Source organism: Drosophila busckii, chromosome X, assembly GCF_011750605.1.
Source record: "Drosophila busckii strain San Diego stock center, stock number 13000-0081.31 chromosome X, ASM1175060v1, whole genome shotgun sequence".
NCBI lineage: Eukaryota > Metazoa > Arthropoda > Insecta > Diptera > Drosophilidae > Drosophila > Drosophila busckii.
Window position 1 is genome coordinate 3,900,837 of NC_046608.1, and position 27,088 is coordinate 3,927,924.

At 44.6% G+C, this 27,088-nt stretch overlaps 6 protein-coding genes across 7 annotated transcripts in view; 4 read left to right on the forward strand and 2 right to left on the reverse strand.

Moving 5' to 3' along the window:
* LOC108606360 (protein phosphatase 1H) overlaps positions 1 to 150 on the forward strand; it is a 6,527-nt gene extending 6,377 nt beyond the window's left edge. The window contains exon 3 of the mRNA XM_033294359.1: positions 40 to 150. Within this exon, the coding sequence (XP_033150250.1) occupies positions 40 to 150 (111 nt within the window). The remainder of the gene's footprint in view (positions 1 to 39) is intronic.
* Positions 151 to 5,526: 5,376 nt separating this feature from the next.
* LOC108606338 (tetraspanin-33) lies at positions 5,527 to 7,433 on the forward strand. Its single transcript, XM_017996381.2, has 2 exons — positions 5,527 to 6,721; positions 6,789 to 7,433. Exons 1-2 carry the CDS (start codon positions 6,307 to 6,309, stop codon positions 7,283 to 7,285), a joined length of 912 nt encoding a protein of 303 aa, XP_017851870.1. The 5' UTR covers positions 5,527 to 6,306; the 3' UTR covers positions 7,286 to 7,433.
* A 199-nt stretch (positions 7,434 to 7,632) lies between these two features.
* Positions 7,633 to 8,592, forward strand: LOC108605924 (COA8 family protein CG14806, mitochondrial). The gene is made up of 3 exons (XM_017995741.1): positions 7,633 to 7,743; positions 7,807 to 8,085; positions 8,237 to 8,592. Exons 1-3 carry the CDS (start codon positions 7,699 to 7,701, stop codon positions 8,450 to 8,452), a joined length of 540 nt encoding a protein of 179 aa, XP_017851230.1. The 5' UTR covers positions 7,633 to 7,698; the 3' UTR covers positions 8,453 to 8,592.
* A 508-nt stretch (positions 8,593 to 9,100) lies between these two features.
* Positions 9,101 to 17,690, reverse strand: LOC108605342 (histone-lysine N-methyltransferase trr). Its single transcript, XM_033294360.1, has 8 exons — positions 17,063 to 17,690; positions 13,926 to 17,002; positions 11,394 to 13,511; positions 10,821 to 11,327; positions 10,154 to 10,755; positions 9,915 to 10,044; positions 9,671 to 9,853; positions 9,101 to 9,612 (listed from the first exon to the last, which is right to left on the reverse strand). Exons 1-8 carry the CDS (start codon positions 17,688 to 17,690, stop codon positions 9,520 to 9,522), a joined length of 7,338 nt encoding a protein of 2,445 aa, XP_033150251.1. The 3' UTR covers positions 9,101 to 9,519.
* Positions 17,691 to 18,443: 753 nt separating this feature from the next.
* On the forward strand, positions 18,444 to 19,386 carry LOC108606810 (39S ribosomal protein L16, mitochondrial). 2 transcript variants are annotated; one of them, XM_017997282.1, is made up of 3 exons: positions 18,444 to 18,564; positions 18,623 to 18,691; positions 18,746 to 19,386. In XM_017997282.1, the coding sequence occupies exons 1-3, from the start codon at positions 18,516 to 18,518 to the stop codon at positions 19,360 to 19,362; spliced, it is 735 nt and encodes a 244-aa protein (XP_017852771.1). In that variant the 5' UTR covers positions 18,444 to 18,515; the 3' UTR covers positions 19,363 to 19,386. The 2 variants fall into 2 exon arrangements, with proteins under 2 accessions (XP_017852771.1, XP_017852772.1); XM_017997283.2 differs by having other exon boundaries at positions 18,626 to 18,691.
* A 37-nt stretch (positions 19,387 to 19,423) lies between these two features.
* LOC108606809 (armadillo segment polarity protein) lies at positions 19,424 to 26,863 on the reverse strand. The gene is given in 8 exon segments (XM_017997278.2): positions 19,424 to 19,730; positions 19,732 to 19,846; positions 20,650 to 20,746; positions 21,618 to 21,890; positions 21,956 to 22,156; positions 22,222 to 23,861; positions 25,238 to 25,297; positions 26,759 to 26,863. Coding segments are annotated over 7 exon segments (2,511 nt in total). The 5' UTR covers positions 25,269 to 25,297; positions 26,759 to 26,863; the 3' UTR covers positions 19,424 to 19,576.
* Between the last annotated feature and the right edge of the window lie 225 nt (positions 26,864 to 27,088).

Consider the following 27,088-nt stretch of genomic DNA (forward strand, 5'->3'; position numbering starts at 1 on the left):
CGTGGAATTTCAATTCCTTCCTTTTGTAGTATGGCATAGACGCGTCGCCTGTCCTGTATATCGTACTGCATATGCAGATTGTTGAGCACAAAGGGATTGCGCAGCTGCGAATACTCGATGGCCTTCTCCAGTGGAAAGCCCTTGGAGTGAAACGATACGAGGCAATCGCATGTGGGCCAATTGTTTACGGGCTCACGCAGTATCACATTCTCCTCGAACGTCACCAGTTTGATGAACTCGAACTCACCCAGACGCGTCAATATCTCCTTCATGGGCTTCGACTGTGTCTTCTTGGCCATGGCACAGATGCCGACCACCACCTGCTTGCTGTTGCTGGACGATGTGCTTGTATCCGAGTCCATGCCGTCATTGCTATCGCCGAAGTCCGTATCGCCCTTTGAATGAAAATTCACATGTTGCTGTTGAGATATCGTCTTGATCACTCGGAAGCGCACTGTGCTGCTGTTCAGCATGACTTAATATTATTTATGCCAACAACAACAACAACAACAACATAATAAATGCCATGCAGAATTCTTATAAATTTTGTTTACAAGCAAATATTAATTTGTTTACATATTGTTTAATTTGTTGTTAGTGTTTGACAAAATATGAAAAGGGGGGGGGCATGAAAATAGCTGAGACAAGTCATTGGCACTACAGTAAACGCTCGCTATGAGCAATTTGAAGCAGCAGCTAGTCACAAGTAAAGTTCAGCAAAAGTTTCACAGCATTTTAGACTTGAAAAGTGTTGAAAAACACTTGAAAATTCTTATACAACTGCAACAATTTCTAAAAATCAAGTATTCAAAAAAAGTAAACTGCCAACATTTTCACACTAATTATAGTTCAAAAGTTGAAACCAGCAGCAATTAGAAATCAGCTTACAAATATTGATTTTTAAATTGTACAACGCAGCAATTTGATTGAATTTCAAATATAACAAATACTAAGAATTGCACGCACTATAATTAATTTTTACAATGATTTGCGCATAGCTTGGTCAATTATATAATAAGAGCAATTTCGTCGAAACCAATTTAAAGCAATTCGACCAAGCTGAACAAGCGTAGAGCGGTTACAAGCAAATATTTGTATAATTGTAAAATTATTATAGAGAGCAGAGTAAATAAATAACAAAAACTGATTTGCTCGCCAGAGGAAACAAGTTGAACAATAAATCAAAATAAAAATCGAGTGCCCATTTAACGTTTCAATTAGCGTTAGACATAAATTTTCGTCGGCTTACAGTTGCGACAACTGATTAACACCTGATGCGATTGCAAAACACACACACACACACACACACATGAACGATAAAAGGCCTGCTGTTGTTTTGAGTGGGTGGTGGGTGGCTGGTCACCTACATTGAGGCATTCATCACAATAGCAAAAATCATTGCTATCATCGCCGCTGGCATTGGTATCCTCATAGTCGCTAACATTGAATGGTCCATACTCTCCATCGTCGTCGTCGTCGTCGCCGTCGTCGTCCTGCTGCTCATTTACTGCCATTTGCTGCTGCTGCGCAGTGACTGCGCTGCGTGCGCGTCGCTTGCGTCGCCGCTGACGATTGCGTCGCCGTCGACGCGTATGCATATCCATGCTGTGCCTGCGCTCAGCGTTGCCGCTGCCCGGCGCCAGCTGCTCGGCCTGCTCATGGTCTGCATGCTGCTCATCATCGACAATGGCCACTTCAGCTTTGTCTACTGCCTGCGCTGCAGCGGCGGCTGCTTCGAGCTTCTTTTTGTGTCGCTGATGACGCGAGCGCAGCTTTTTGAGGCGCCACCAATCCTTGAACCACGTCCATTCCATTCAACTGCGTGACTTTTAGCCCAAATTCTTTTTATGATTTGGTTTTTTGTTATTTGTATTTTGTTTTTGTTTTTATGGCCGCGAACTTGCTTTTGTTTTTATTTTTAATCGCACATGCATAAATTCCAACAACAATAACAATAACAACAACGATCGCGCGTTATACCGTTTTACGCTCGTTTTCACGGCGTGTAGCGACCAGCAACTGATCGCTGGCTCTTTACGCCACAGCCGCTGTCGACAATGGCTCACGCTTCGTTCCGCATTTAGAGATGACACCAAAACAAAAACAAATACATGACACAATTACAAAAAAAAAAAAAAAAGAAAAAATATTTGTAAATGCTAAATTATATAAATAAATAATATATAATATGTTTTACATTTACAAATCTCAAATTATTTAAGTTATTTACTTTTTTTTAAGTTAAAGCAATGGCATTTAAATATATATAAAAAAAAATTTCTTTATCTCAGCATATTTACATTTTTTATGCATTTTATTCATTTATATATTTATAATTTGTTTTTACTTAGCAAATGGTTCTGAAATATGCTATTTAGTGCTTTATCTCAGCATATTTACAATTTTTTAAATTTGACTTATTTCAAAACTTAATTTTTGCAAAATTATCTCAGCATTTTAAAATTCAATCAATTAATTTAGCAATAAATCTCACGTTTAATTGTTCACTCTGCTAAACAAACAAATCGTATAAATAACTGCATAAATTAATTTGAATTTACTTTTAATTGATTTAAATTCACAATTAAATTAATTAAAATACATTGCGCGTGAGTCATGCGATATATCACGTTGTTATACCGAATTCACACCGAAAATTATATGGACACATCGGCTGCCAGCATTGAGACATTAAACGGTTGAGCGTGTGCGCCATTGGGTCTAGGTCTGGTTCTGGCTCTGGTTCTGGTTCTAGGTCTGGCCTTAGTAGTAGTTGCGTGCTCTCATATGCTTTGATCAGTGACTATATTTATGATCATTGTCTTTGTAGTTGCTGGTGTTGTTGTTGTTGTTGTTGTTGTTGTTGTAATTATTGCTGTTGTGCTTGAGCTCTTTGTTTGCAATTGTTTTAATACGTTATCTTTGTTGACAGGCGGCAAGCGATGTCTTAAATACATAATACGTATTCTTAAATACTCGTAACATACACGTCCGGCCCACGCTAATGAGAGAGAGAGAGAGAGAGCAGCCCTATCAACAATGTAAATACATAATATAAGTATTTAGTTAGTTAGCTAATTCTCGAGCTGACGCTGCGCCTTTGATAAGCTTTGCGATTTTAAAACGCCGCGAGGTGAGAGCGACCAACTATAGCAAAGTTAAAATTTAAGCAACAGGTACTAGCAATAGATAATAAAAGCTCTCCCATATCAAAATGTAAGTTCTATAATATATCAATTGGCTGCATTATCTCAATTGTGTCATAAAATGTTCGGCAGCTGAATTAATAAGTCACAAGCAGCTTATAAAGTTTTCTCTAACAAAAATATATAACAATAGTAATTATATTTCGAATAATATACATAGAGCTACTGTGACTCATAATTTTATCAAATCTTGGCCGCAATAAATGTGCAAAAATAATAATAAATAATTTATAATCTTGCCAAGTGTTTTCAAGCGCAAGTTTTTTAAAAATTGCCAGCGTTTGCTATTCAGACTACATGGAAGTGACTCTAGCAGGTATGCTATGGATTATTTCTGGACAGTTTTTGACCGTTACAAATTTCTATTCGCTACTTTTGGGGCTGTGGCAAAAATAATATTCTTAGCTTTAAAACAAATTCGACGAAATAGTAAATATTTTTTCTAATGAATTATCATTGTTGCTTGAAAGCATGCAAAGTTATATTTATAACATAAATTATTGATTTTTTTTAAATGTATGCTGCACTGTATAATGTCAATAATTTAATATTTAATTTTACTCTTAGTTTATGCGCACTAACCAAACAAATTGTTAAAAAACAATGCAAATTTTTGGATTGCCAAACAGTTTGATTCTCTCGAGTCCTACCAAATGTTTATCCGACTCTTAAAGTTTAGCAACCGCACTTGACAGGATTTTTGAACACACACAAGCAACCAAACTCACGCTGAAACAGAAGCTTTGACGAAGCTTAATTAAGACGAACGAAACCAAGTATCAAAGTATTAGGACGGGCAGCAAATTGGAGCAAAGTCTAATTGGCAACTGAAATTGAGACGGCAACGCAAAAGTAACAACAACTGGCGCACTGGGCAAAAGCCAAGAAGCAACCCAAAATGTTAGCAAACAAAACGGGATAATTAGGCGACAATAGCAAATGCCGACAAATTAATTAGTCGTTTAGACAAATAAGCAAACAAATGCGCAAGCAATTAATGCAAATATTATAAGAATAAAAAGTGGCAACGATAAGGCTAGCGAAAAAAGCAAAAAAAAAAAAAAAAGAAAAAAGAAAATTAAACAACAACGAACACAAACAAAATAAACGCAATAAATTGACAAGTAGAATGTTCACCGCAAAGGAAAATGATGAAGAGCGCGGCTCCAAGGGCAGCTCATTAACGCTGATTTCTAATTAGTCCAAAAGAAAGAGAGAGAGAGAGAGAGAGAGAGAGAGAGAGAGAGAGAAAATTGAGAGAAAAGGATTGACTCGCTCACAATCAGTAAGACACACACACACACACACAAACGCACCACCCAGATTTGGTGTTGAGTTGACATGAGTTAGAGGACGTCTTGAATTTGCATTCGAACCAGCTGAATCCAGAGGCTCTTCTGCTCCTGCTGCTGCTGCGCAGGCGGCTGCTCCCAATCCCGCTGCTGAAGTTACAGTTACTGGAGCTGGACGTCGCCGTTTATTCCAGCCACGACGCGAACTGACACTGTACTGACCACCAGCTCCGCCTGCGAGCTTATCAAAACTATTGCCCATTGCACTGCTCACTCGCCTACGCACTTCTTTAGTCTATAGTATGTGTGTAAATGTGTTTAGTAGTATGTGTGCATGTGCGTCAGAGCTTTGAAAAGAGAGTACATGTTGGTTAGTACAAATGATCTGCAGGTCCGTGATTCTTGAAAACTTTCGCTCGTCGAAAATGCTAAAGTGCATGGCTGGATATCTGCGTGTGTGTGTGTGTGTGTGAGTTTGTGTGCAGCAACAAGCTAAAGCACTGCAATGAGCTTTTCAAAAATTGAGAGTGAAACGAGAGAGTGAAAGCGCGAGAGGATGTATACAGTAGTCAGCTGATGCAGGCGAAGGCCAGTCTGTTACTGCAGCTGCTGCTGCTGCATTATGCAGCAACAACAACGGTCTTTCGTATATTCAGGGTCAAACAATTCAAGCAACAAGAACAACTGGCTATTGATTTTAAACAGTGTCCTCACGACATTTAACACACACAATGAGTAGCAAAAGTTAGTAAACTGTGTTAATAATAATAGTAAATGATTTGTGCTCATGAGTTTGCCAGTTAGCATTAAAATATGTTGTTAAAGAATTAAAAGTTATTGACTGAGCTGCATACATTGCCGTCATGGCCCAGATAAAAGCCCACGCGATGCGTATGTCCCGGCGCTGGCTGTGAGCTTTGTTGCTGCTGTTGAGGCTGCTGCTGCTGCTGCTCTGACGCTGCGCTGCTTTGCGAGGACTGACGTAGGTCCTGATACCCGGACTCCAACTCTGTGTATGACATGCCGTTGCTTGCGTGGGTGTTTCAGCTGCGTGGGTTAGTTTTGCCTTTGTATGTTTTGATGAATGCAAAGCAAGCAGCGACAATGTTTTTACATTATGACACACACACACACATGTATACACACACGCACGAAGGGGGGATGCCGGGCGCAGGAGCTGTTGGTACACAAAAACACGCCTACGTAACGTGCTGGGTTTATTTATAATAATTTCACTTTGACTTGTATATATTGCACACACTTTTAGAGCTTTTTTCGCTATTTGCGTTTTGCATTTGTTCGTTTTAGTGTTTAACCTTTACTTTACACTTTGTTTGCTTGCACTTTGCTTTGCAGCCAATTTCGAAAATGTTTTGGCGAATTTTAAACTTATTATTCACATACGCAAATCTGAGCTGTTGACAATAGTGCTGGGTCGTTCGCGAACGAACTCAGACAGTCAATTGAACAACGTTTACACAACTCTAGCGCTAACGCAATCGTGAACTTATCGTCGAGCTGTTATCGCGGCGTACGACTATCGAGCACGTAGCTGTGCGAAGAGAGCGACATGCCTAACATTGTTGCCATCTCTCACGGACTTGTACTTGTTTGTAAACGAAACATATACAAAAATTTTCACAATGTTTCAAACAACAGTATTTAATTAGAAAGTGGCAAAAGAAATTTAAAAAATTTATTAATAATGATAATAACGAGTATTTAAATGAGATTACTTGCAGTAAGACTGAGAAACAGAGTGAAGTGCAAACAAAGACAATCACACAGACACACACCGAGACCAGACCATGAGTAACTATAGGTATGGTGGGGGAGGCGGTGGCGGCGGCTACTATGGCATCGAAGTACGCGACATGCACATGCATCAACGCATGTCCTATCCACATCGCTTCACGTTCGTCAGCTCCTGTGTCAAGTACATGATATTTTTGTTAAATTTCATTTTCTGGCTCTTTGGCGGCCTCTTGCTGGGCATAGGCGTATACGCCTTTATGGACAAATGGGAGGAGGCCAACGGCTGGGTGCGGCTAGAGACTATTTACGATGTGGTGTTGAATATATCGCTGGTCATGATCATAGCCGGCATTGTTATATTCGTAGTCAGCTTTGCTGGCTGCTTGGGTGCACTGCGTGAGAACACTTACCTGCTAAAGTTCTACTCCATGTGCCTGCTAATCTTCTTCCTCATGGAAATGGCCATTGGTAAGTATGCCAAATACACAGAAATTTTAATCAAGTGTGTGTTCAATCGTATTGTACTTCTTTGCAGCCATTATTTGCTTTGTCTTCCCACAACACATGAACTCTTTCCTCGAGGACCAGTTTACTGATAAGATTATACACTCGTATCGCGATGATCCTGATCTGCAGAACTTTATTGACTTTGCACAGCAGGAATTCAAGTGCTGTGGCCTGAGTAATGCTGGCTATCAGGATTGGAGCAAGAATGAGTACTTCAACTGCTCATCGCCGTCTGTAGAGGGATGCGGTGTGCCCTACAGCTGCTGCATCAATGCCACCGACATCAGTTCCAGGCTGGTGAACATTATGTGTGGCTATGGCGTGCAGGTGCATTCAGTGGCAGCTGCCAGCAAATTGATTTGGACCAGCGGATGCATTGAGAATGTGCGCGTTTGGGCCGAGCGTAATCTTTATGGCATCGCTGGCTTTGCTCTGGGCATAGCCCTTGTTCAACTGTTGGTTATTTACTTGGCCAAAACACTCGAGGGACAAATTGACTTACAAAAGTCACGCTGGGCAACCTGAGTTGCATTTATAACGACAAAATGTTTCGCATACTCAAATATTTAGCTTAAGCATAGTATTAACTTGCATGATTGATAAGGAACCGCATTTGTAATACAGTTTTATACTTAAAAAAAAAAACAAAACAAAACAGTCAAAAATATTGATTACAATACATTTAGCTACATATAATGCATATCTCAAGTTTATATTACTCATAAGTTCTGATTTTATATTATTTCTCAAATGTAAAATCAATAAATATATCAATTCAAATTTCAAACTGTTTTAGTGACGTCAGCAGAAGCGCTTAGCAAAACCACCATCACCTGTTAAGTATCGATATTGTATCAAAGTATCGTTTGCTTTGCCATCACTAAAAAATTCCAACCAACTACATAACATGTACACATGATAATAACATATAAATAGAAATGTATAAACGCTTACCAACTCGTTCTCTGGTTAGCTTTTCGAATGTAAGTAGAATCTTGGGAATGTAGTTACGCTTTAGCCCAAGCTTATATTGATTTACAATTCAGTGCTGGTCACGCTGCTATGCCACAGAACAGCCGGCCCAGTCACAAGGGCAGCCGGAGAGCAGAAAACGTCCTGTTATTGGTCTTACACAACCGCCGGATCCACAGTCAGTAGATACTGATTATATTGGTCCAGCCGATCCAAATTCAAATCTACGGCCATATGTTCGACATTACAATGAGAATGAAACGGAGTTGGAAAAGAAGTTACGCTGCCTGCGTATCGATGTAGAGAAATGGAACATGGATTTCTGGACGAAGCACAACAAACGTTTCTATGAGGTACGTGCATATCCACACACATGCACAGCTGTATCTGTGTATTGACTTCTAACACTTGTTGGAGTGAGAATGTGTAGTCTGTCTCGCTCTAACTGAAGTGCACAAATGCATGTTCTACTTGCCTCTCACTCCCATTCATGTTCAATTGCAGGAAAAGGAAGATTTCATGCGTCTGCATAAAGACAGCGGCACTGAAGAGGTAAGCGCCGATCAGATGAGCGTATTTTACAAATCATTTCTGGATAAAAATCGACGCATGCATCTGATGTATAATATATCCTGGTATTTGAAGAATTTTGACATGCTTACTCTAGCATTTGGAGTGCAAGTACAGAAGCTTTTGAAGCTTAGAAGAAAGAAGACGTAGTCAGTCCCCCCATTGACTACTTCCCAGTATAGAAGCTATATGTGAATTGTGTTGTCCATTGTACATAAATCTAAAACGTTGGAAAATAAGTTAAAAATGAATGAAAAACGAAACGAAATAGAAAGCAATTTTCTTGTATAGTTGAAATTGTTTACATTTACTTAACAGTTAGAGATACACATGATTTGATAATTGTATGATTATATTAAAAATAGAGAAAAGAAATTAAGTAAAATACATTCAAATTGGATGTACTTAAAAAATAAATTACTACACCACTTGGGAAGAGTTTGTTTGTTGGTTTTTGTTTTGTTTTGTATTGATGCTGATGTTGTTTCATAAGTTCTTCCTGTACAGTCTCGTAAAAACTAGGTAAGCATTGTAACAATTAAGAAATTATAAAAATAATAATAAGTGAAGGCACACCCAGGTTGTATCTAAACTGTTTGCGTCCAAATGGGTTAAGCTGGTGGGGTCCAAGTTTGTATTTTTTTTTTCGATTTTTGTTCTTTTTTGTTGTTGTTTGGGTTAGATTAATACACATGCATACGTACATGTAATACATATGAATTCATCAAGTGATATAAAATATATATATATATATATATATATATATATATATATATATATGTACTTAAAAGTCTTGTCTATAAATATTTGATGCATGAAGTGTTTTTTGTTTTGTTTTGTTATTGTTGTTGTAAAATTTATGCTACAAACACGTTTAGCTTATGAGCAATAGGATACAAAATTAGCTACGATTGGCACGATATGCGCAGGCGAGCGCGCTCTCGTGCATATACATAAAATTAACTTACAATAATATATGCGATCATATACATATATACATACATACACGTATATATAATTGCATGTATATAGACATACATATACACTGCCTAAAGAATATGCAACTGCTTGAAATTCTAATACAACATACGTACTATAATGATGAATAACAAATCCTCTTTCTCTCTCATTCTTCCGCTTTCTCTAACTATCTTTTTAAATCTCGCTCGCTTCACTGGGGGGGACGTCTTAGTCTGAGTGCAATTGCAGTTAACTCTCTAATTCATCCATTTGCGACAATTGGGCGCTCCACAGGCGCAAGGTATCTTGTGTGCATCGTCCTCTATATCAAACTTGTAGTCATACGAAAGCTGCAAAGGCGAACGAAAATAAATAAATACTTTCAATAGCTAACTATGTCTGACGTACCTCTTCACCGCGATAGATTTTGCGCTTGGCAAATATTATAATGCGCACATCACGATCCACCTCAACGGTTTCGGTCACACAGTTTGGATTGCAGGAGTGATTGATGTAGCGCGCCAGGCCGCCGCTTAATGTGGCATCCACAACGCGATCCTCATCCAGCCGAAACATGTATATACCTCGATTCTGCAAGCAAAATTTGTTTATAAGCATTTTGCAATTCAAAGCCAATCAATTTGGAACTTACCTTAGCTTCATATTGCTTCTCACGCAGTTCAGATACTTCCGTGCGTATCACCTCGCCAATATACTCAATGATCATTGTATGCTTCTCAATATCACGCGCCGCATACAAGCCCAGTCCCTGGATTTTCGAGCTAAAGCAAAGAAACCATAGAATTAATTGAATTAACAGCCGAAAAGCGCACTAAGCGCAACATCGATAGCAAAAACTTATCGATCAATTTACAGAATTTGAATGCTTACCGTGCCAAGTAGACATTGTTGCGCCACTCCTGCTTCATTTTCTTGTACTGCGAGCTCTTGGAGTGCACAAACTGCTTGCTGTAGGGACAGGCCACCTCTCCGGCAATGGACGCCGAGTTGGCCATGCGCTGAGTGGTTGAGTGGCAGCTGCCGGCGGTGCGTTGTGTGTGCGGCTTGCGCCAGACGAGCAGCTGGCGCTGCTTGGGCTCAGTGCGCGCGGCGCCTGAAGGATTGATGGCCAGCGGGAATTCGAGCAACGGATTGCGTCCGTATTTGAAGCGATAATCTGTAAGCGTCTCAATGCCCGGCAAGCTTTCCAAAATACGCACTATCGCCGGCTCGGTCAAGCCAAACAGATCCTCGCCGCTAATGTGCTGCGGAAAGAGCTGCAGCCACTTGTGCGCCTTGCGCAGACGCTGTATGGACTGCAGGATCTGCTGCCAGACGCCCGAGGGTGTGCTGTCGCGATACTCACGATCCGGCTCCTTGTCGCTGGTGTCGTGCACCAAAATGCGAAACTCTGGACGACAGGCAACCTCCGCAATGCTGCAAATGTAGCGACAGCGGCGATTGGGACGACGCACGCACCAGTAGTAGCGACTCTGCAAATATATAACAAATATTTAGACTCGATTTATTGTTGTGCTGCACAAGCCAGAACACTTACCACTTTGTAGCCAATGGGATAAATGTAGTGTGGCGTATGGAAGGCTTCCAGCTGATGCGGCAGCAGTTGTCCCACATTGAGAAAGGTCATGTTGCCGACACGCAGCAGATTGCTTAGCTCCGAATGATGCATGACCGTGGCCACCTGACGATTCTCATCGCGATCCACAAACACACGTCGATGCACCACAAACGAACTCAACTCGTTCTCCGTTAACGCTGGCGTAGCAGCGCTGCTGCTGCTGCCGCTGGTGTTGCTGCTGCTGGTGGCGTGTGCGCTGCAATGCACTGATTTGTTCTTGTAAAAGACACAGTCCTCCTTGATGGCGCAGGGCAGATGGTAGAGCATGGTGCAGCGCGACTTAAAGCACTTGATGGTGGCGCCCAGCTGATGGCAGGCGCTGCACGCCTGATTCAAGCCCGCCTGGAGCGCCGTCGGAAAGTTCATCAGCGCACCCGAGACCGTTTCATAGACATCGTGCGACCACAGAGCGCAGTTCAAATGCACCTAAGCGAGAAAAGGCAAACATTAGAGAGCAAGGAAAATTGAAGTTTATGCTCTAGAGCAACTTACCCATTTATCCACATCAAAGTTGAGCAGACGCGATGGACCATCCGCCTGGCCATCGCCGCGCTGCAAACAGAAGACACACTGACGCGTATCCTCTGCAGCGGGACCTGTGATATCCGTTTCCCAAACTGTATTGTTGTTGACAGCTGGATCAGTCTGCTCCTGCTTGATGTTGGGCTCATTGGCAGCGCTGAAGCAATCGGCGCTAAAGCACTTGACAATGCATTTTCGCTGTGGCGCTGTGGGCGTGGGCGTGGCCTGTTCACTGTTGTTAGCGCTGCTGCTGCTGTTGCTGCTGCTGGTGACTGGAGTTGTTGCTGCTGCTGCTGGCGCTGCTGCTGCTGCTGGCTCATCCACGTCCATTTCGATTTTAATGGTAGCAGTGGGCTCGCACTCCATGGGCGTAACACCAGCCGGCTCCTCCTTGCCACGCCATTTGTATAGCGTAAAGCAGCTGCGATTGCAGAAGTAAACAAACGGCGGTGGGGGCGACTTGCGTGGCAGCAACGCTTGCAGCATGGACAGCATGCTGGGCGCTGCCGGCGTTGACTCCGACTGTTGCTCCGGCACCTGCTGCTGCAGCACGCGCAGGCCAAAGGCGGCGATGGGACTGCCGCAAGAGCGACAAAGCTTGCGCTGACCGCTGAGTATTTTACGCAGGTTGCCTTGGCTAATGGTTGCGGTTGCTGCCGGCGTTGCTCCAGCAGCAGCTGTTGTTGTTGTTGTTATTGCTGAGTCGCTTTTGTCAGCGCTGCTGGTGCCGCTGCTTCCACTGGCGGCAGCATCGATAAGCTTGCAGGTTAGCGCTGGCGTCAAGTGCAGCAGATTGGCCAAATCTCGTAGCACGCCGGCAATATTATCCGTTGCCGATGAGTGCAGCGAGAGTATCACATTTTGGTTCTTCTGCTGATAGTTGTTGTTGTTGTTGCTGTTATTGTTGTGGTTGCTGCTGCTGCCCAGCTCGAGCTGCTGGGACTTGCGCAGCTCCTCGCTGCAGCCGCGCAGCAGCGGCGAGACAGGCAGACGCAGACTATGCGCATTCATGGCCAGCGCTACGGGTGACATGCGTCCAGGCGCACAGCGCTGATTGCTGTTGCTGTTGAGCAGCACCAGACCAGGATAGCTGCTTAGGCGTGGCCAGCTCAAGGCAGAGTGCTGTTGCTGTTGTTGGTGCTGCTGCTGCTGGTGTTGGTGATGTTGCTGTTGCTGGCTCTCCACCAGATCGACTGTCTCCACATTGGTCTCACGCACGGTGCCAATCAAGCGCTGGAAACGCTCGCGCGGATTACGCAGAATATGCGTGGAGAACTCCTGATCGTAAAAGTCATTCTGTATGCTTGAACTGCCGGCGCCGCCAGTGGCGCTGCCTAAAGCTTTGCTTGCCTCGCTGCTGCTGCCGCCAAAGCGTTCGCTGTCGTACAACGATTTGATGCTCGCATGACGCACATTGCCAAATTGTCCCAGGGGCTGATCGCAGTCCATGTGATTGCCGCCAGCAGCATCGTCCAGCTGACGCTGAGCGCGCGTTATCGCTTTCAGTTTGCCGCTGACAGCGCTGCCCGCATTGACGCCGCTGCCGGCGCCAATGAGAAAATTGCGATTCAGCAGCGGCTCCAGCACCTGCAGCGGCTGCATAAGTCGTATATGCCCCATTAGCTTCTCGGTAAATGCATCGTGATCCTCCTCCACTTTCGAGAACTTGCGCACACGCTTCTTCAGCATGGGCGAGCCGCCGCCGCCGCCACCAGCAGCAATGCCCGCTGCAGCGCCAACGCCAGCGTTGCCACCACTGCTGCTCAGCTGTCCGCCCAAGTGTGACGCATTGCCGGGCATGTTGCTCAATTGCACGACGGCGCCGGCTGGCAAACTGCTGCTGCCAGTGAGCTCCTTCAAGCTGTTGTTGACGCCGCCGGCAGCAGCACCGGCAGCCGCTGCAGCTGCAGCAACCGCGGCGGCGGCAGCAGCAGCGCCTGCATTGGTATTGTTGCGACGCTTTTGGGTTTCGTTACGCTTGCGACGCTTGCGTTGCTCCGTTGCCTTAGGCTCAGCAGTTGCTGCTCCAACGGACAATTGTTGTTGCTGCGCATGCTGCTGTGGATGTTGCTGTTGCAGCTGGTGTTGTTGTTGCTGTTGCTGTAGTTGCAGCTGCAGTTGATGCTGCTGTTGCATTTGTTGTTGTTGTTGTTGTTGTTGCTGCTGCTGTTGTTGTAGCTGCTGTTGTTGTGGCTGCTGTTGTTGTTGATGCTGCTGTTGTTGCTGCTGCTGATGTTGTTGTTGTTGCTGCTGTTGTTGTAATTGTTGCTGCTGTTGTTGTTGCAATTGTTGCTGCTGTTGTTGTTGCAGCTGTTGCATTTGTTGCTGCATTTGCTGCTGTTGTTGTTGCTGATGCAATTGCTGCTGCTGCTGTTGTTGTTGTTGTTGTTGTTGTTGTTGCTGCTGCATTTGCTGCTGTTGAAGCTGCTGGTGTTGTTGTTGCTGCTGCAATTGTTGCTGTTGCTGTTGGTGCTGCTGCTGCTGTTGTTGTTGGTGCTGCTGCTGTTGTTGTTGGTGGTGGTGCTGCTGCTGTTGTGGTTGCTGCTGCTGCTGTTGCACTGCGTTTGTTACCTGCAGCTCGCCCGTTCCGGTTTGCGTAATCTTCTTGTGAACCAATTGCATTTGCAGCTTCTCTCCAATTGAGGACGGGACGGTAGGCCCAACTGTTGCTGTTGTTGCAGCGGTCTTTAGCAGCGGCAATAGCTCGTTACTTTTGCTGTTGGTTAAGCTTAGGCTCTCGCTTTTTAACTCTGCTGCCGGCTTGTCCTCTATGGGTTGCTGCTGCTGCAGCTGAACTTGCTGCTGCTGTTGCAGCGGCAACTGAAGTTGCTGCTTGCGGTTGCTCAGCGTTTCGGCTAACTTCCAACTGTCTGCTGCTGCTGATGATGTTGCTGCTGTTGTTGTTGTTGTTGTTATTATTGGTGTTGCTGTGCTAGACGCTAGTGATGATTTGTCTGGCTCAGTTGCTGCTGCAGTTGGCGTCTCTTCGCTGGTTGGTTCCAGCTTGAGCAGCTTGATATCCTTGCTGGGCTTGGTAGTGATGGAGATAGTTACATTGGATACATTTGCTGTGCTAAGCTCATAAGATGGCGGCGGTGGCAGCGGCTCTGATTTTAAATTTGTTTCAGTCAAAAGCGTTGGCAGCTTGTTAACAGTGGTTGCTGCTGCGGCTGCTGCTGCTGCTGCGGATGTGACTGATGCTGGCACTGGCGTTGATATGAAAGAGGTTTCCTTGGAGACTATCTGCACTGATTGCTTAACAATGGGCGTGGCGGTGGGCGTTGTAGCGGCAGTGCTTGTAGCTGTAACAGTTGCTGCTGTTGCTGCTGCTGCTGAAGCTGTTGTTGTTATTGCTGTTGCTGTTATGCTTGCCTCATGTGCTTGTTGCAACGGCGGCGGCGCCGGCGGCTGCGTATGTGCTGCCTCAGCTGACGCTGTTGCTGCTGCTGCTGCTGCTGCAGTTGTCTGACTTATGCTCAACATGCTGGCAGTTGTTGTTGTCATTGTATTGCTGCCGCTGCTGTTGGCATTGCTGCTGTTGCTTACAGCAGCCGGCACCGGCGGCTTGACAGGGCGTGCCAGCTGCGCCTCCAGCGAGCTAATCAAACCCATGCTAGGCGCACGCACATTGATCACTTTGCGTGCTGAGAGTGGCGCCGAAGTTATTGAAATTTGTTGCAAGTTGTGACTGTTGCTGTTGTTGGCATTGCTGATGCTGCTGCTGCAGCTGTTCTGCAGCAATTGCTTGAGCAGCGCATTATTGGAATCATCCACACGGCTGCGCGTGCTAACAACTGTTTCCTCTGGCAAGCTTGACTGCTCCACAGCTGCTGGCTCTTTGCTACTGCTGCTGCTGCTCTCGTTGGCTGCCGCTGCTGTTGGTGTTGCTGCTGCTGCTGCTGATGCTGCTGTTACTATTGCTGCTGGAGGCGTTTGCTTTACGATCACCAACTTGGGCTTCATTTCTGTTTGACCATCCGCATTCTCCACCTTGGTAAGCTGCGCCTTTAGATGCAGCTTGCCGCTGCCGAGGCTGATGCCGCCGCCGCTGCTGCTGCTGTCGGCCTCTGCCTGACTTGAGGTTTGGCTTTGTGGCTGCTGCGCTTGATAGGTGTGCATCTGTAGCGCGCTGTTGGCTGCTGTGGTTATCATTTTGGGCTTCTGCTGCGCCATCGTGGTCTTGGACACCACCAGCGATATTATGGGGCGTCCACAAATGCTGGCCGATGTGCTGGTCTTGATTAGATTGTCGCTGGCGCTGAGTTCAGTTGAAGAGGATTGTTGTGGCTGTTGCTTGAATATGTTGATGCTGCCGGGCGTGCATTGCAGCTGGGATTTGTCCAGCGGCTTGATGACCACGCTGTTTATTTTGCCAAACTCGCTCAGTTCGCTGCCATCAATGGACTTGCTTTTGCTTAATAAAATCTTTTGTATATTGTCGCTGTAGGTCAGCGTCTTTGTCTGATGCTGCTGTCCAACGATACGTGCCGATACAGTTGTTGTTGTTGCTGCTGCTGTTGTTGTCTCTGGGCGTTCGCCAGCATTGTCCTGCTGCTGCTGCTGTTGTTGCTGCTGCTGCTGTGATTGTTGTTGTTGTTGTGGATGTGGCTGTGTCTGCACCATGGTGAACGTTTGACCTGCATTTGTTGTGGGCGTTATGGTCACAATGCTGCCAGTTGTGGCGGTGCTGCTGCTGCTGCTGCTGGCGCCAGACTGTTGCAGCAGCGGATGCTGTGGCTGCTGCTGAAACTGCAGCGACATCTTTTTGCTCAACACCTTGGCCGTCACAATTTTACTATTTGGTGGCCTAATCTGCACGTTGGCAAACGAAACAATTGTTGTGGGATTCTTGCGCGTGCCTTTCAGCAATTTGGTTATGTTCAGATGCTGCGGCTGTTGCGGATGCTGTCCAGTTGCTGTGTTGCCGACTAGCGCACCTTGGAGCTGCTTGCTTTCAACGATTGTAGCACCACCAGCTGTGGTAGTGGCGCCACCACTGCTGCTCATTAGAGAACTGGGCAGCGGCTTCAGCAGCGGCACCGATATCGTCTTGTTGCCAATAGACACTTTGGCTGTTGTTTGTGTTACCTCGGCTAGCTTTTTGGCATTCATCATTAATTGCGGTCCCTTGAGTTTGGCATGCAAATTGACGCGATTCAACAGCGTTGTGGTTGCAGGTGCTCCAGCAGTTGTTGTTGTTGTTATGCCGCTGCTGTTGAAAATGTTGTAGGTTCCTGGCTGTGACGTTATTGTCGCTGCTGTAACCTTGACTGTGCTGTTGCTATTGCTGATGGTGCTAATGCTATTGTTAGTGTTGGCGTTGGCGTTAGCGTTATTGCTGTTGCATGTTGCATTGTTGGCGTTCGCCTCCAGCACAGCGGCAGGCTTGAGCTCAGCTGTTGTTGTGGCAGGCAAGAGCACATAGTCGAGCTCATCAATGTTCACAGTCTTGCCCAGCAGCTGCTGATCCTTGCTACTGAGCTGCTCCGTGCTTGGCTCGATGGATATTATGGAGGCTGTCGATGAGGACGAGGAGGCCGACGAAGTGGCCGCATCTTTTTTGGTAAAGCTGGCGAAATCTGCAATAGACATTCGTTTAACCACATGTGCAACAATGCCTGGAGTCTGCTTGCACTTACTTTGCTTTTGGCTATTGCTGTTATTGTTAATGATGGTGGTGGTGGTAGTGGTGATGCTGCTGCTGCTGGTGCTAGCGACGGCGGCGGGCGCCTCTTCGGGCTTAAGGGCGCTCATTTCACAGACAATAATCTTTTGCTCATCGCGTTGCTCCCAGCGGACATCGGCGCTAGCACTGGCTTCTGGTTTAGCATTTGTTGTGTGACTAACAAAGTTGCCACCAAAATTTGTGGCAGCTAATATGTTTGTGGTTTGTTGTTGCTGTTGTTGGTCGTCTGTGGATTTGGCTATATTGGATGCAGTTGTGTTTGCAGCTATTGTTGCCGTTGTTGTTGTTGCATTTAGCGTTGACGCTGGAGTTGTTGTATTAGCTGCTGCTGCTGCTGCTGCTACTGTGGCCGAGGCAGCACGTTGTTTGGCGGGCAAACTGGTTGTGGGCGTGCATATAACAATGTCCCTTTTGAGTTTCTTGCGATTTGGATCATCGGTGTCGTCGACGCTGGTGCGCTTTTGTATCGAGATTGCATTAAAATTGAGTGCTGCGGTTGCAGATGTTACACGTTCGGGTTTTGCTTTTTCGGCGGCAGCAGCCGCAGCAGCAAGCGATGTTGTCACTTTCGATATATTCATAACAAACTAAACGCATTTAAACTAAGCACTTTTAATCGCTAGCAATTACCGATCGCTGCGCTACGCTTTACAGTTAAAGATGTTCGTATATACATAAAGAGAATGTTTCAAAACATACACTATTTAGAAAAAAAAAATTATTTTCGTGTATGCTGCAGTAGCAGTGTATCCTAAACTTTAATCAGCGATAATTTATGAAGAAAAATACCACACATTGTCAGCGTTGCCTAGCGATATGTTGTCGGCAAACCCACCCACACTAAAATACCACGTTTCCACTAGCTAAATTAAATTAACAATTTATTAATTCTCATGAATAGAATGTACTGTGTGAAAACAGTAAGCAATTAAATTTATTTTATTATACCAAGCGTAAATATTGATTGTTTTTCTATGTGTATTCCCTGTTTCAATGAAAAATAGAATACGATAACAATAGCTATCGAAATGGAAACTGTGTTTAAAAAACAGTGTTGAAATCAAGGTGAAAATTTGTAAATATGTAGTAATTTAACGTATTTAACAAGAATCAATCAAATCAAAAATAAATGGTACACAACTTTCAAGCCATTTTTAACTAAATAGATAAATAAATAAATTGATTTATAAGAAATTTTGTTTTGTTGTTTAACCATCCCGCCTGTCTATACTGGATGACAGTACGTAACGATTTACACCTTAATAATACACTTGTACTTTACAGTGGTTGTAATATACGATGAAAACGCAATCAATTTAACATGTTCTGTTGATTGTTGTTATTCAACAGACCAGGTTGCTGTATTTTCAAGCAGTCATTTATAAATATTTATAAGAAATAACATCATGTGGTGCCTAAAGACGTTGACACAGCTCTGCAAAAATAGTCTTACATGTAAGTGAGCTGATAATACGGCATTTAACAATGTTTTATTCAATATATTACTTATTAGCAGCTGCCAACACAAACTACACCTGCATTGCCGGGCTAAAATATTTCCCACCTCCAATTAAATATGAAAGTAAGTAATACATAATATAAATTATACACAACTTAACTTATTGTACTGCTTTAGATATTGAGAAGGTGGAGCGACCAAAGCTCCGTATTATGGAACGCCAGCCACAGCATCCTCCGAACTTGCGTCCACCAAAAATGCAGAAGAGACTACGTTACATGCGTGGTCCCGAGCTAGTACACAATGAACTGCTCCATAAACAGTATGCCATTGTTGCAACGGGCGGCGGACGCTTGCGTTGGGGTCACTATGAAATGATGCGTCTAACCATTGGTCGTAAGATGAACATCAACACAATGTTTGCCACCTGGCGTGTTCCAGCGCCCTGGCAGCCAATTACCAAGAAGGGTCAGGGCCAGCGCATGGGCGGCGGCAAAGGTGCCATTGACCACTATGTAACGCCCATCAAGGCGGGACGTGTCATTGTGGAAATTGCTGGCAAGTGCGAATTCGTTGAATGCAAGGGATTCCTCCAGCAGGTCGCCAATCAACTGCCCTTCCAAGCTACCGTTGTATCCCAGCAGATGCTTGACGAGCAGAAGTTGGATGAAGAGCGCCTGGCACGTCAGAACCAAAATCCGTTCACTATGAAATATGTCATACAAAATAATCTAAATGGTTGCCATCGTTGGCTAAAGCCAGTGGACCACAAGTGGTTCGGCAAGCATTTGTAGTTTACACATATATAATTCAAATAAATATATGTTGTTTAAATGTTAAACAATTGTTTGTTTGTTATATTATAGTGTAGTTATGTTACTATTGCGAACATTTATTTAAGTTTCCATTATTTGAACATACAAATACAAATACATATGTAAGTAGCAGCACTTTAAAGTGCTGAGAGACAATTGTCTGTCTTGTTTGTCGGTCTGTCAGTGTGTGTGCTTAACAGTCGGTATCGTACCAGGCAGCCAGGTTATTGTTGTCGTTGGGTGGCGTCGGCATGGCATCCAAATCAAAGTTCAAAGCGCCCGCATCAATCTCGCCAACATCCATGTCCATGGAGTAGGGCGATGTGGGTGCTCCGCCAGATGGGGGAAGCACCAACACCGCCACCACCACCAGCAGCACCGCCCGCTGCATTGCCAGCACCACCACCTACTGGACTGCTGATCTCGAGACCTTGCATCGAATCTATTGGTAGAGTATCATATCCTGTCAAATAAAGAAAACAATAAGTAAGCGGTTTATACTTTCCACACTTCCAAAACTATTCAAAGATACATACACACGTATACGTATGTACATGCATACACTATACACATACATATAGCTTACATATGTTCTTGATCTATTGACTAAACTACAAACATTTGTTTGGATTTGGATTACATGCGCTCGATTCGGGTAAATATTTCCATGCGACAACTGAACTGAACTGAATATTTAATAATATAAATTTGCGAAAATATAAAACACTTTAATGGAACAGAAAATATTAAGTAAATCAGCTTTTAAATACATATTTCGGGAGCACCTTGATGATCTTCCTGTAATGTGTGCATTTGATATGATTATGGCAAATAGGATAAAGTTAATTGTGTTTTTATTTCGGAGGGGGTCACACTCAAGGGTCCGGTTATTCTATTACTTGACTTTGGCTTGGGGTTCACAAAGAAACGATTATTTTGATCAAGCATTACTTAACGGATTAGCGGATTAGAATATCTGAATATGCGTTGCATGTGATTTTGTGTGTGTGTTTGTTTAAATCTCTTAATAGATGCAGTTGGAATAAAGTTGAAAGTGATTGATAAGGGTTATTAGAGTTAATGGGGGTCAGGGCGGGCCTAGGCCGACTGGTGCAATAAGTAAACTCATCTTCTTTTTTACCCACACATATATAAGAATACACACATTGAGTTGCTTCAGCTTATGCAATAAGAGGGCGGGGCAGGGCGAGGCGAGGCTTGTTTTTGGTGTGCTTGCCCAGAGGAGCCCAGAGCTGGAATACATACCTTGCTGATGGAATGCGCGACCTCCGTGCGCACTGTGCACACTGGGCGGACCTTGTCCGTAGAGGCCCTCATATGCTTCTTCGGGTCCAAGCATATCCTGTGATCGAGTCAGATCGATGGGATCGGGTCGGATCGGATCGTAGAAACGTGGATGGTATTGGTGTGAGTGTGTGTTCGTTGTGGTGTCAATGGTTGTGTGTGTTTGTGTGTGTGTGTAAGGTGAGTTGGAGCCATGGGTTAATCAGTGAGTGGCGTTTTAGAGAGAGTGAGAGTGTGTGTGTGTTTGTGTTTATTTTTAATGGATCAGAAGTGAAAAGTTGTTAGGAAAGAAGAGACACAGAGGACACAGCACACAATTCGTTGTTGTTGTTGTGTTGCGTACAAAGAGATTTGGTGTGATTGTTGTTGGTGTATTGTAGTTGTTGTTGTTGATTGTTGATGATTGTTGTGTGAAATTTGAATTGTTTGATTTTTTGCACATAAAGTAAACATAAGAAAAGAAAAAGAAACGAAAATCAAAACAGAAATTAATTACAAAAATTATAAACTAAACAAGTTGTTAAATACTATTTACATAAATAGACAATCAATACAAAAGTAAAATAGAATCAAATTTAATATGAAGGGGATCATCTGAATTTCCCCTGGAGATCACCCGCTTATATACGCTTATATATATTCTAGTGCCGATAACAGGTATCGATTGCTTGCAATCTCTAGTCTACTTAGGACTAACATTTTCAAAATGATAACGTAGATTATTCTCGACAAATACTTGGTACTTGAAACAATGGAGCAAACGTATTCGAATTCGTGAGATGATTGGTAATTCGATAACTTGAATACAATTATACCATATTTGATGTATATTTACATGTGCGTGTAAGGATTTGCTTATCCTATATGGATATATGCTATATGTATTTACAGATTCGAGTTGGGACTAAGGGAAGTGGGAGCTAACGCACCTGCAAGTCGGGACCCATGCCCAGGTCGGCGTTGGCCCAAATGTTGTTCTCTTCGCGGAGGAGCGAGTTGGTCAGCTCGATGGAGAGACGCTTCTTGTAGTCCTGCGGCTTGTCCTCGCTCATGCGGAAGAGTACAGCTGCTGCATAGGTGGCCACGCCCTCGTTGCGCGAGTGAAGCAAATCTGTAAGCGGCCCAGTGGCGCCCTCCTGCTCGATTATCTCAGCCCCCTCTTTATCGGCGGCCAGCTCACAGAGCACGCCGGCTGCGACACGCTGTAAAAGAATAAGATGGATGCAATCCTTTCTTATTGCTAAATTCACGTTGAAGTTGAACTTACCTGAATGTTTTCAATCTCGTTGAAAAGCAAGCGCACGAAGATCGGAATGACCGATTGCTGGCGTATGAGAGCGCGATTGTGAGACTCCCGTGCCAGGATATGCAAGGCGCCAACTGTGCCTTCGACTATCTCCTCCATGCGTACGCCGTCGGCGTAGGCCGAGGGCTGCTGCGACCCAGTGGTGGCGATCGAGGATCGTTGCTGTTGACAAATAAAGAAAATGAGGTTGAGTCCAACATCCCAACAAAAGAGATCTCTACACTTACGCGCTCTGTATCCTGGAAGGCACGCATGAGCAGGCGCACTAGGTGGTGGATGGCGCCGTGCTCGCGCAAAGGCGCATGGTTGGCCGGACAGAGGGCCAGATTGCGAATGAGGCCGATGACGGCCTTGATGAGGGGCCAGCGGGATGGTGGATGCAAGAGCTTGACAATTACGGAGAGGCCGTAGTTGAGGCGAACCGCATTCTGGGCCAGCTCGGAGTCGACGTGGCGCGAGGTGAGGTGGCGCAGAGCGCAGACCGCTGGCTCGGTAATTTCTTCGCGATCACCGGCGTTGATGATGGTGCGAACGAGGGCGTCGACGCCGCCCACTTGGCAAACGGTTGCCTTGTTCCGCTGGTTGTTGCACGTCAGATTGGAGAGGATGCCGGCAGCACAGGTGACCACGTTGACGTCAGTGGAGCCAAGGACCTGTACGAGCGACTGCAATAGCGCCTCTAGTCCCTCCACCTTGGTGGCGGCATCTGAGAGGTTGCGCAGCGTCCAGAGGCAGTTCTGGACGAGGCGAGGTGACATGTTGCCCAGATGCATGGCCAGGGCCTGCATGCCGCCGGCGTCCACGATGGCCGGCTTGTTGCTCGAGCATACCGAGAGCACCTTGAGGACGCGTGAAGTTGTCCACAAGAGCTTCTCGTAGTCGTAGGAGCGCATGATGCGCACCAGCTCGTTGGGCCCGCCTGAGGCGAGGATGATCAATTTGCTCTCCTGGTTGCCATATGCCAGTATCTGCAGGCAGTCGGTGACGATGGCCAAGAACTTGACATTGTTGCGCTGGAGCAGCGTGACCATCTTCTGGAGGCCGCCGGCTAGGCGAACGGCCATCTTAGAGCCGTCCTGGTGCAGCAGCAGATTGTGAAGCGTCGTGATCGCGTAGAAGAGCACGCTCTCGACGGGTGAGGAGAGCAGCTTGACTAAAGCCGGTATGCCGCCGCTCTTGAAGATGGCTAGGAGACCCTGGCGATGGTGCGACAAGTTGTGGAGCGTGCCGACGGCGGCCTTGGTGCTCTCCAGGTCATTGCTGTTGGAGATGGCGCGCACGAGAGCGGCCACCATTTGGGGACTGTTCATGATGGCGTGACGGGAGGCCTCCTTCTTCGATAGCTGGTGAACCATCATGGCTGCTTGCGAGACGACCACCTGGTCCTCGTCGTTCAACAGCTTGATCAGCTCCGGTATAGCACGCGTGGCCAGCTCGGCGTCATCCTGGTAGTTGATCAGGTTGACCACGGCGTGCTTCAACATTTGCGAAGGCTCCGACAGCCGCTGCACGGCGGTTGGCTGTTGTGGGTCGAACTGTGTGGATGGTATTTCGATGCCCTCCTCGAGCGTCTCTGGGAACATAGCGGCGCGAACGCGTTGCGAGCGTGTCTGGCTCAGCTGTTGATTCATATCGTCCACCTGATCCTGTGTGAAGTTCTGTGGGAATCCGGTGTCCAGGTCGAACATCAGAGGATCGCCCTCCATTTCCTCGTCCTCCTTGCCAGACAGCGACGGCACCTGAGTAACGGCGCCCGAGTGAATACCAGAGTCGCCCAAGTACGAGTTCTGCTGCCACATCAGCGTCTGCTCCTTGGCCGACACCATCGGTGGCAAATCCGGCGGATTATACTGATTGTTGTGGGACACTGTAAGCAATTCAGAAAGGAAAGTAGCAATACTTAGTAATATTATAAAAACATAGAGTACAAAGAAATCCTCAGTTCCCAAGTCAACTATCTACGTGTTTGAATTCCTTCTATGCGACAGAGTGACAGCAAAGGCAGGAGGGGAAGAAAGCAGCGCAAGAACAGTAGCTGGCGACTTTGTGCATGGTAAACGTGACAGATTGGTCGCTGGAGGACATTTTGGCAAACTTTAAAGGCGACGTTATGTAAAACGAGAGCAAAGGCAAAGGAATGGAATGGGCGCGGGAGCAGGAGCGAAGGAGCGTGCCCTCAACGAGCAATCAAAGTGAACGAAAACTGAGCAATGAAGCCACGACGAATATGCCAATGTATGCATGTGTGTGTGTGTGTGCATGTGCATATAAACAGGAAAGAGAGGAGAGAGAAGGGGGAAGGAAGCTTTAAATGCGTCGTTGGGCGTTTTGTTTGCCACTTTGCCTTAATTATGCCTGCTCAGCAGTTCTCTTTATTTTTGATTTACGCTGTTTCTTATGCACTGCCGCAACTGACACGGCGAAGAGAGAGAGGGAAGTAGAAGGACGAATGCATTGCAAGTGCGCCGCGTGCGCCGCTTCATTTCCCAGATCGATTAAACGCACTTTATACTCTATTCTCAAGCGGGCCTAAGCCCACTCAAGTTGAAACTGCTTTTGCATTTGCTTCTGCTTCTGCTCTTGCTGCGCAAAAATACTCAAAGGGAAATAAAAAAACCCCAAACGTGTGCCGGCAGTCGAACAGCGACAGCGAATAATTGCAGCTCTCTTGCAACAAGTCAGAGAGAGTGAGAGAGTGCGCGAGAGAGATGCGAGATGAATAACTAGTGAGCACACATACCCATCCATCCATCCATCCATCCATCCACCCATTCACCCATTCACTCCCACACTCTTCTTAAAGCAGACGCTTGCAAATGAAGTGGCAACAACAACTGAGCGCTGTGGGAGTGAGAGATGCTACAAGGCGCAGCATTTTTTTTTTATTTTGCATTTCACTCAGGGGCAGCGTAAAATTGCAAAAAGCAAAGGGGAGCGAAGCGAAAGAGCAGCAAATGAACAAGCAAAGGGAGTGTGGAGGACTACAGTCAAATGGGAACGGCAACGGGAACAGGAACGAGAATTTAAATGGAAATTGTAAGGTAACGGGAATCCACGTAAATGCCATGCATTACATCTAAAAAAAATAAATCAGACAAAAGCAACAAACAACAAACATAAAGGGACGATAGATTGGAATACATTCAATGCTCTTTGCGTTTGGTTTTTTTTACGTTAATGCTTTGTTGCATTTCACAAGTTAAACTCCGAATTCAAATAACGTTATGAACACTTGGCACTTACTTGTACGGTTTTGGGCTGGCATGTAACTCATCTTGGTGATTAAGGCGATTCACACCACACCTGCAAATAAATAGAAATTCAATTAACAAATAGTATTTACAGGATCAGAAGTATTTAGGCTAAACTCTTTAACTAAGCATACAAACAATTAAACTCTCACAATTATTACAGCTGAACTTTAATTTAAAGCGGAGCTAAACCTTCTTGTGCACTATTCAAACTCCATCAGCTTATGCGGTGAGAGCAGGTAACCCAACTCGCTGAGAGCGAGCAGCAGTCGTTACTCACTTATTTCTTTCAACAACAGCAACAACAACAACTACAGCTATGCTTGTGTAGTATGTAGTATGTATGTATTGTGAAAACAAACATACACACACGTACACACACTTCCGCTGTGAGACAAAATTTCATACTTGTGATTGAATAAATGTTTTTTTATACGCTCCCATACGAAAGTAGGCTAATAAAGATACTTTTTAAATAGTTTTACCTGCAAAGTAGAGATCACACTCCCGTTTAAATATGCGCAAGTATGTATGTGTGTGTTTCTGTACTTTAACTCAATCCAGCGATTAACAACAACATTTAATTGAGACACGCAACAAACAAATCACTGTTTTTTCAACGTTTTTAGTTGTTGCACAAGCAAAAAATATGCAAAATATTTATCTATTCTTGAATTCTCTTTACAGTTTTATGCTTTTCTGTGACAAGCTTTGCACTGCTTCTTGGCACAAGCAGCCAAAGAAGCGAACGACCAGCACCGAACGAAATAAACAAGTGACTGGAAATCGGAGAGAACGACGCCGCAGCAGCAGCGTTGCATGTACATAAACACACACACATGCAAGAACACTCACACGGATACAAGGTGCAGTGGGAGAGCAGATAGAGAGAAAGAGAGAGATGTATGTTGAGAGTAGAAACTCCAATGCAGGTCGACATCGACAGTGTTGCCATATGATACGATGACGAACAATATACTTTTTACAGAAACTCCATAGTTGTAATTAATACTTGCATTCACAAATTATCACACATAAGTTAATACATACTAACATATGCATATATATATTTTCAACATATTACATTTATGTTAATTGTGCATTTGTTTAAATACTTTGTATGTTATCTGACAACTTCACTACACACATACGCAGCTACATAAATGTATCTAATTCTTTCTTGGCGTTTACCTGCAGTCACACAGATGCGCACATATTTACATCTAGATATTTATTTAATGTAGCTTAAATTATAATATACTTAATTAAAGATCTACTAATATAAGTTGTTTATGTTGTTAATTTCTATGTATGCATATTCAACATGGAGAATGCTCATACACACGCACACATACACACATGTACTACCACACCCCCGCTGCTGACCCAGTATACCTTCGTTTACCACTCACAGCTTTCTTACATGTTTTCTTATGCTAACTCCTAAATCCTACTTTAAAGCTAGTTAATTCCATTTCACTGATTACAAATACGTTATCCGTTTAAAACTTACCGCGTCAGTAAATATATGAGCTGCTTTTAAGCAGGTTTTATTTAATTAAACGCACTTTAAGTACACAAGTTGATGCAAACAAATTTTCCAGTCAAAACTAAGTGTGTGTGTGTATGTATTGGCTGACCGTGGATGACAGTGTGCTGAAAGCTGTAGTTGTTACTTGAATTGTTTGTAATCGGACATGTCCACTCCGATGTTTTTATAGCACGCATTTTAAAAGATTATTTGATTCTGGCTCTCATAATAACTTAACATGGTACCATGCTTACTAAACCCATAATTTTACAATGCTGTATTTGAAGGCTATCAGAAATCAAACAAAGCATC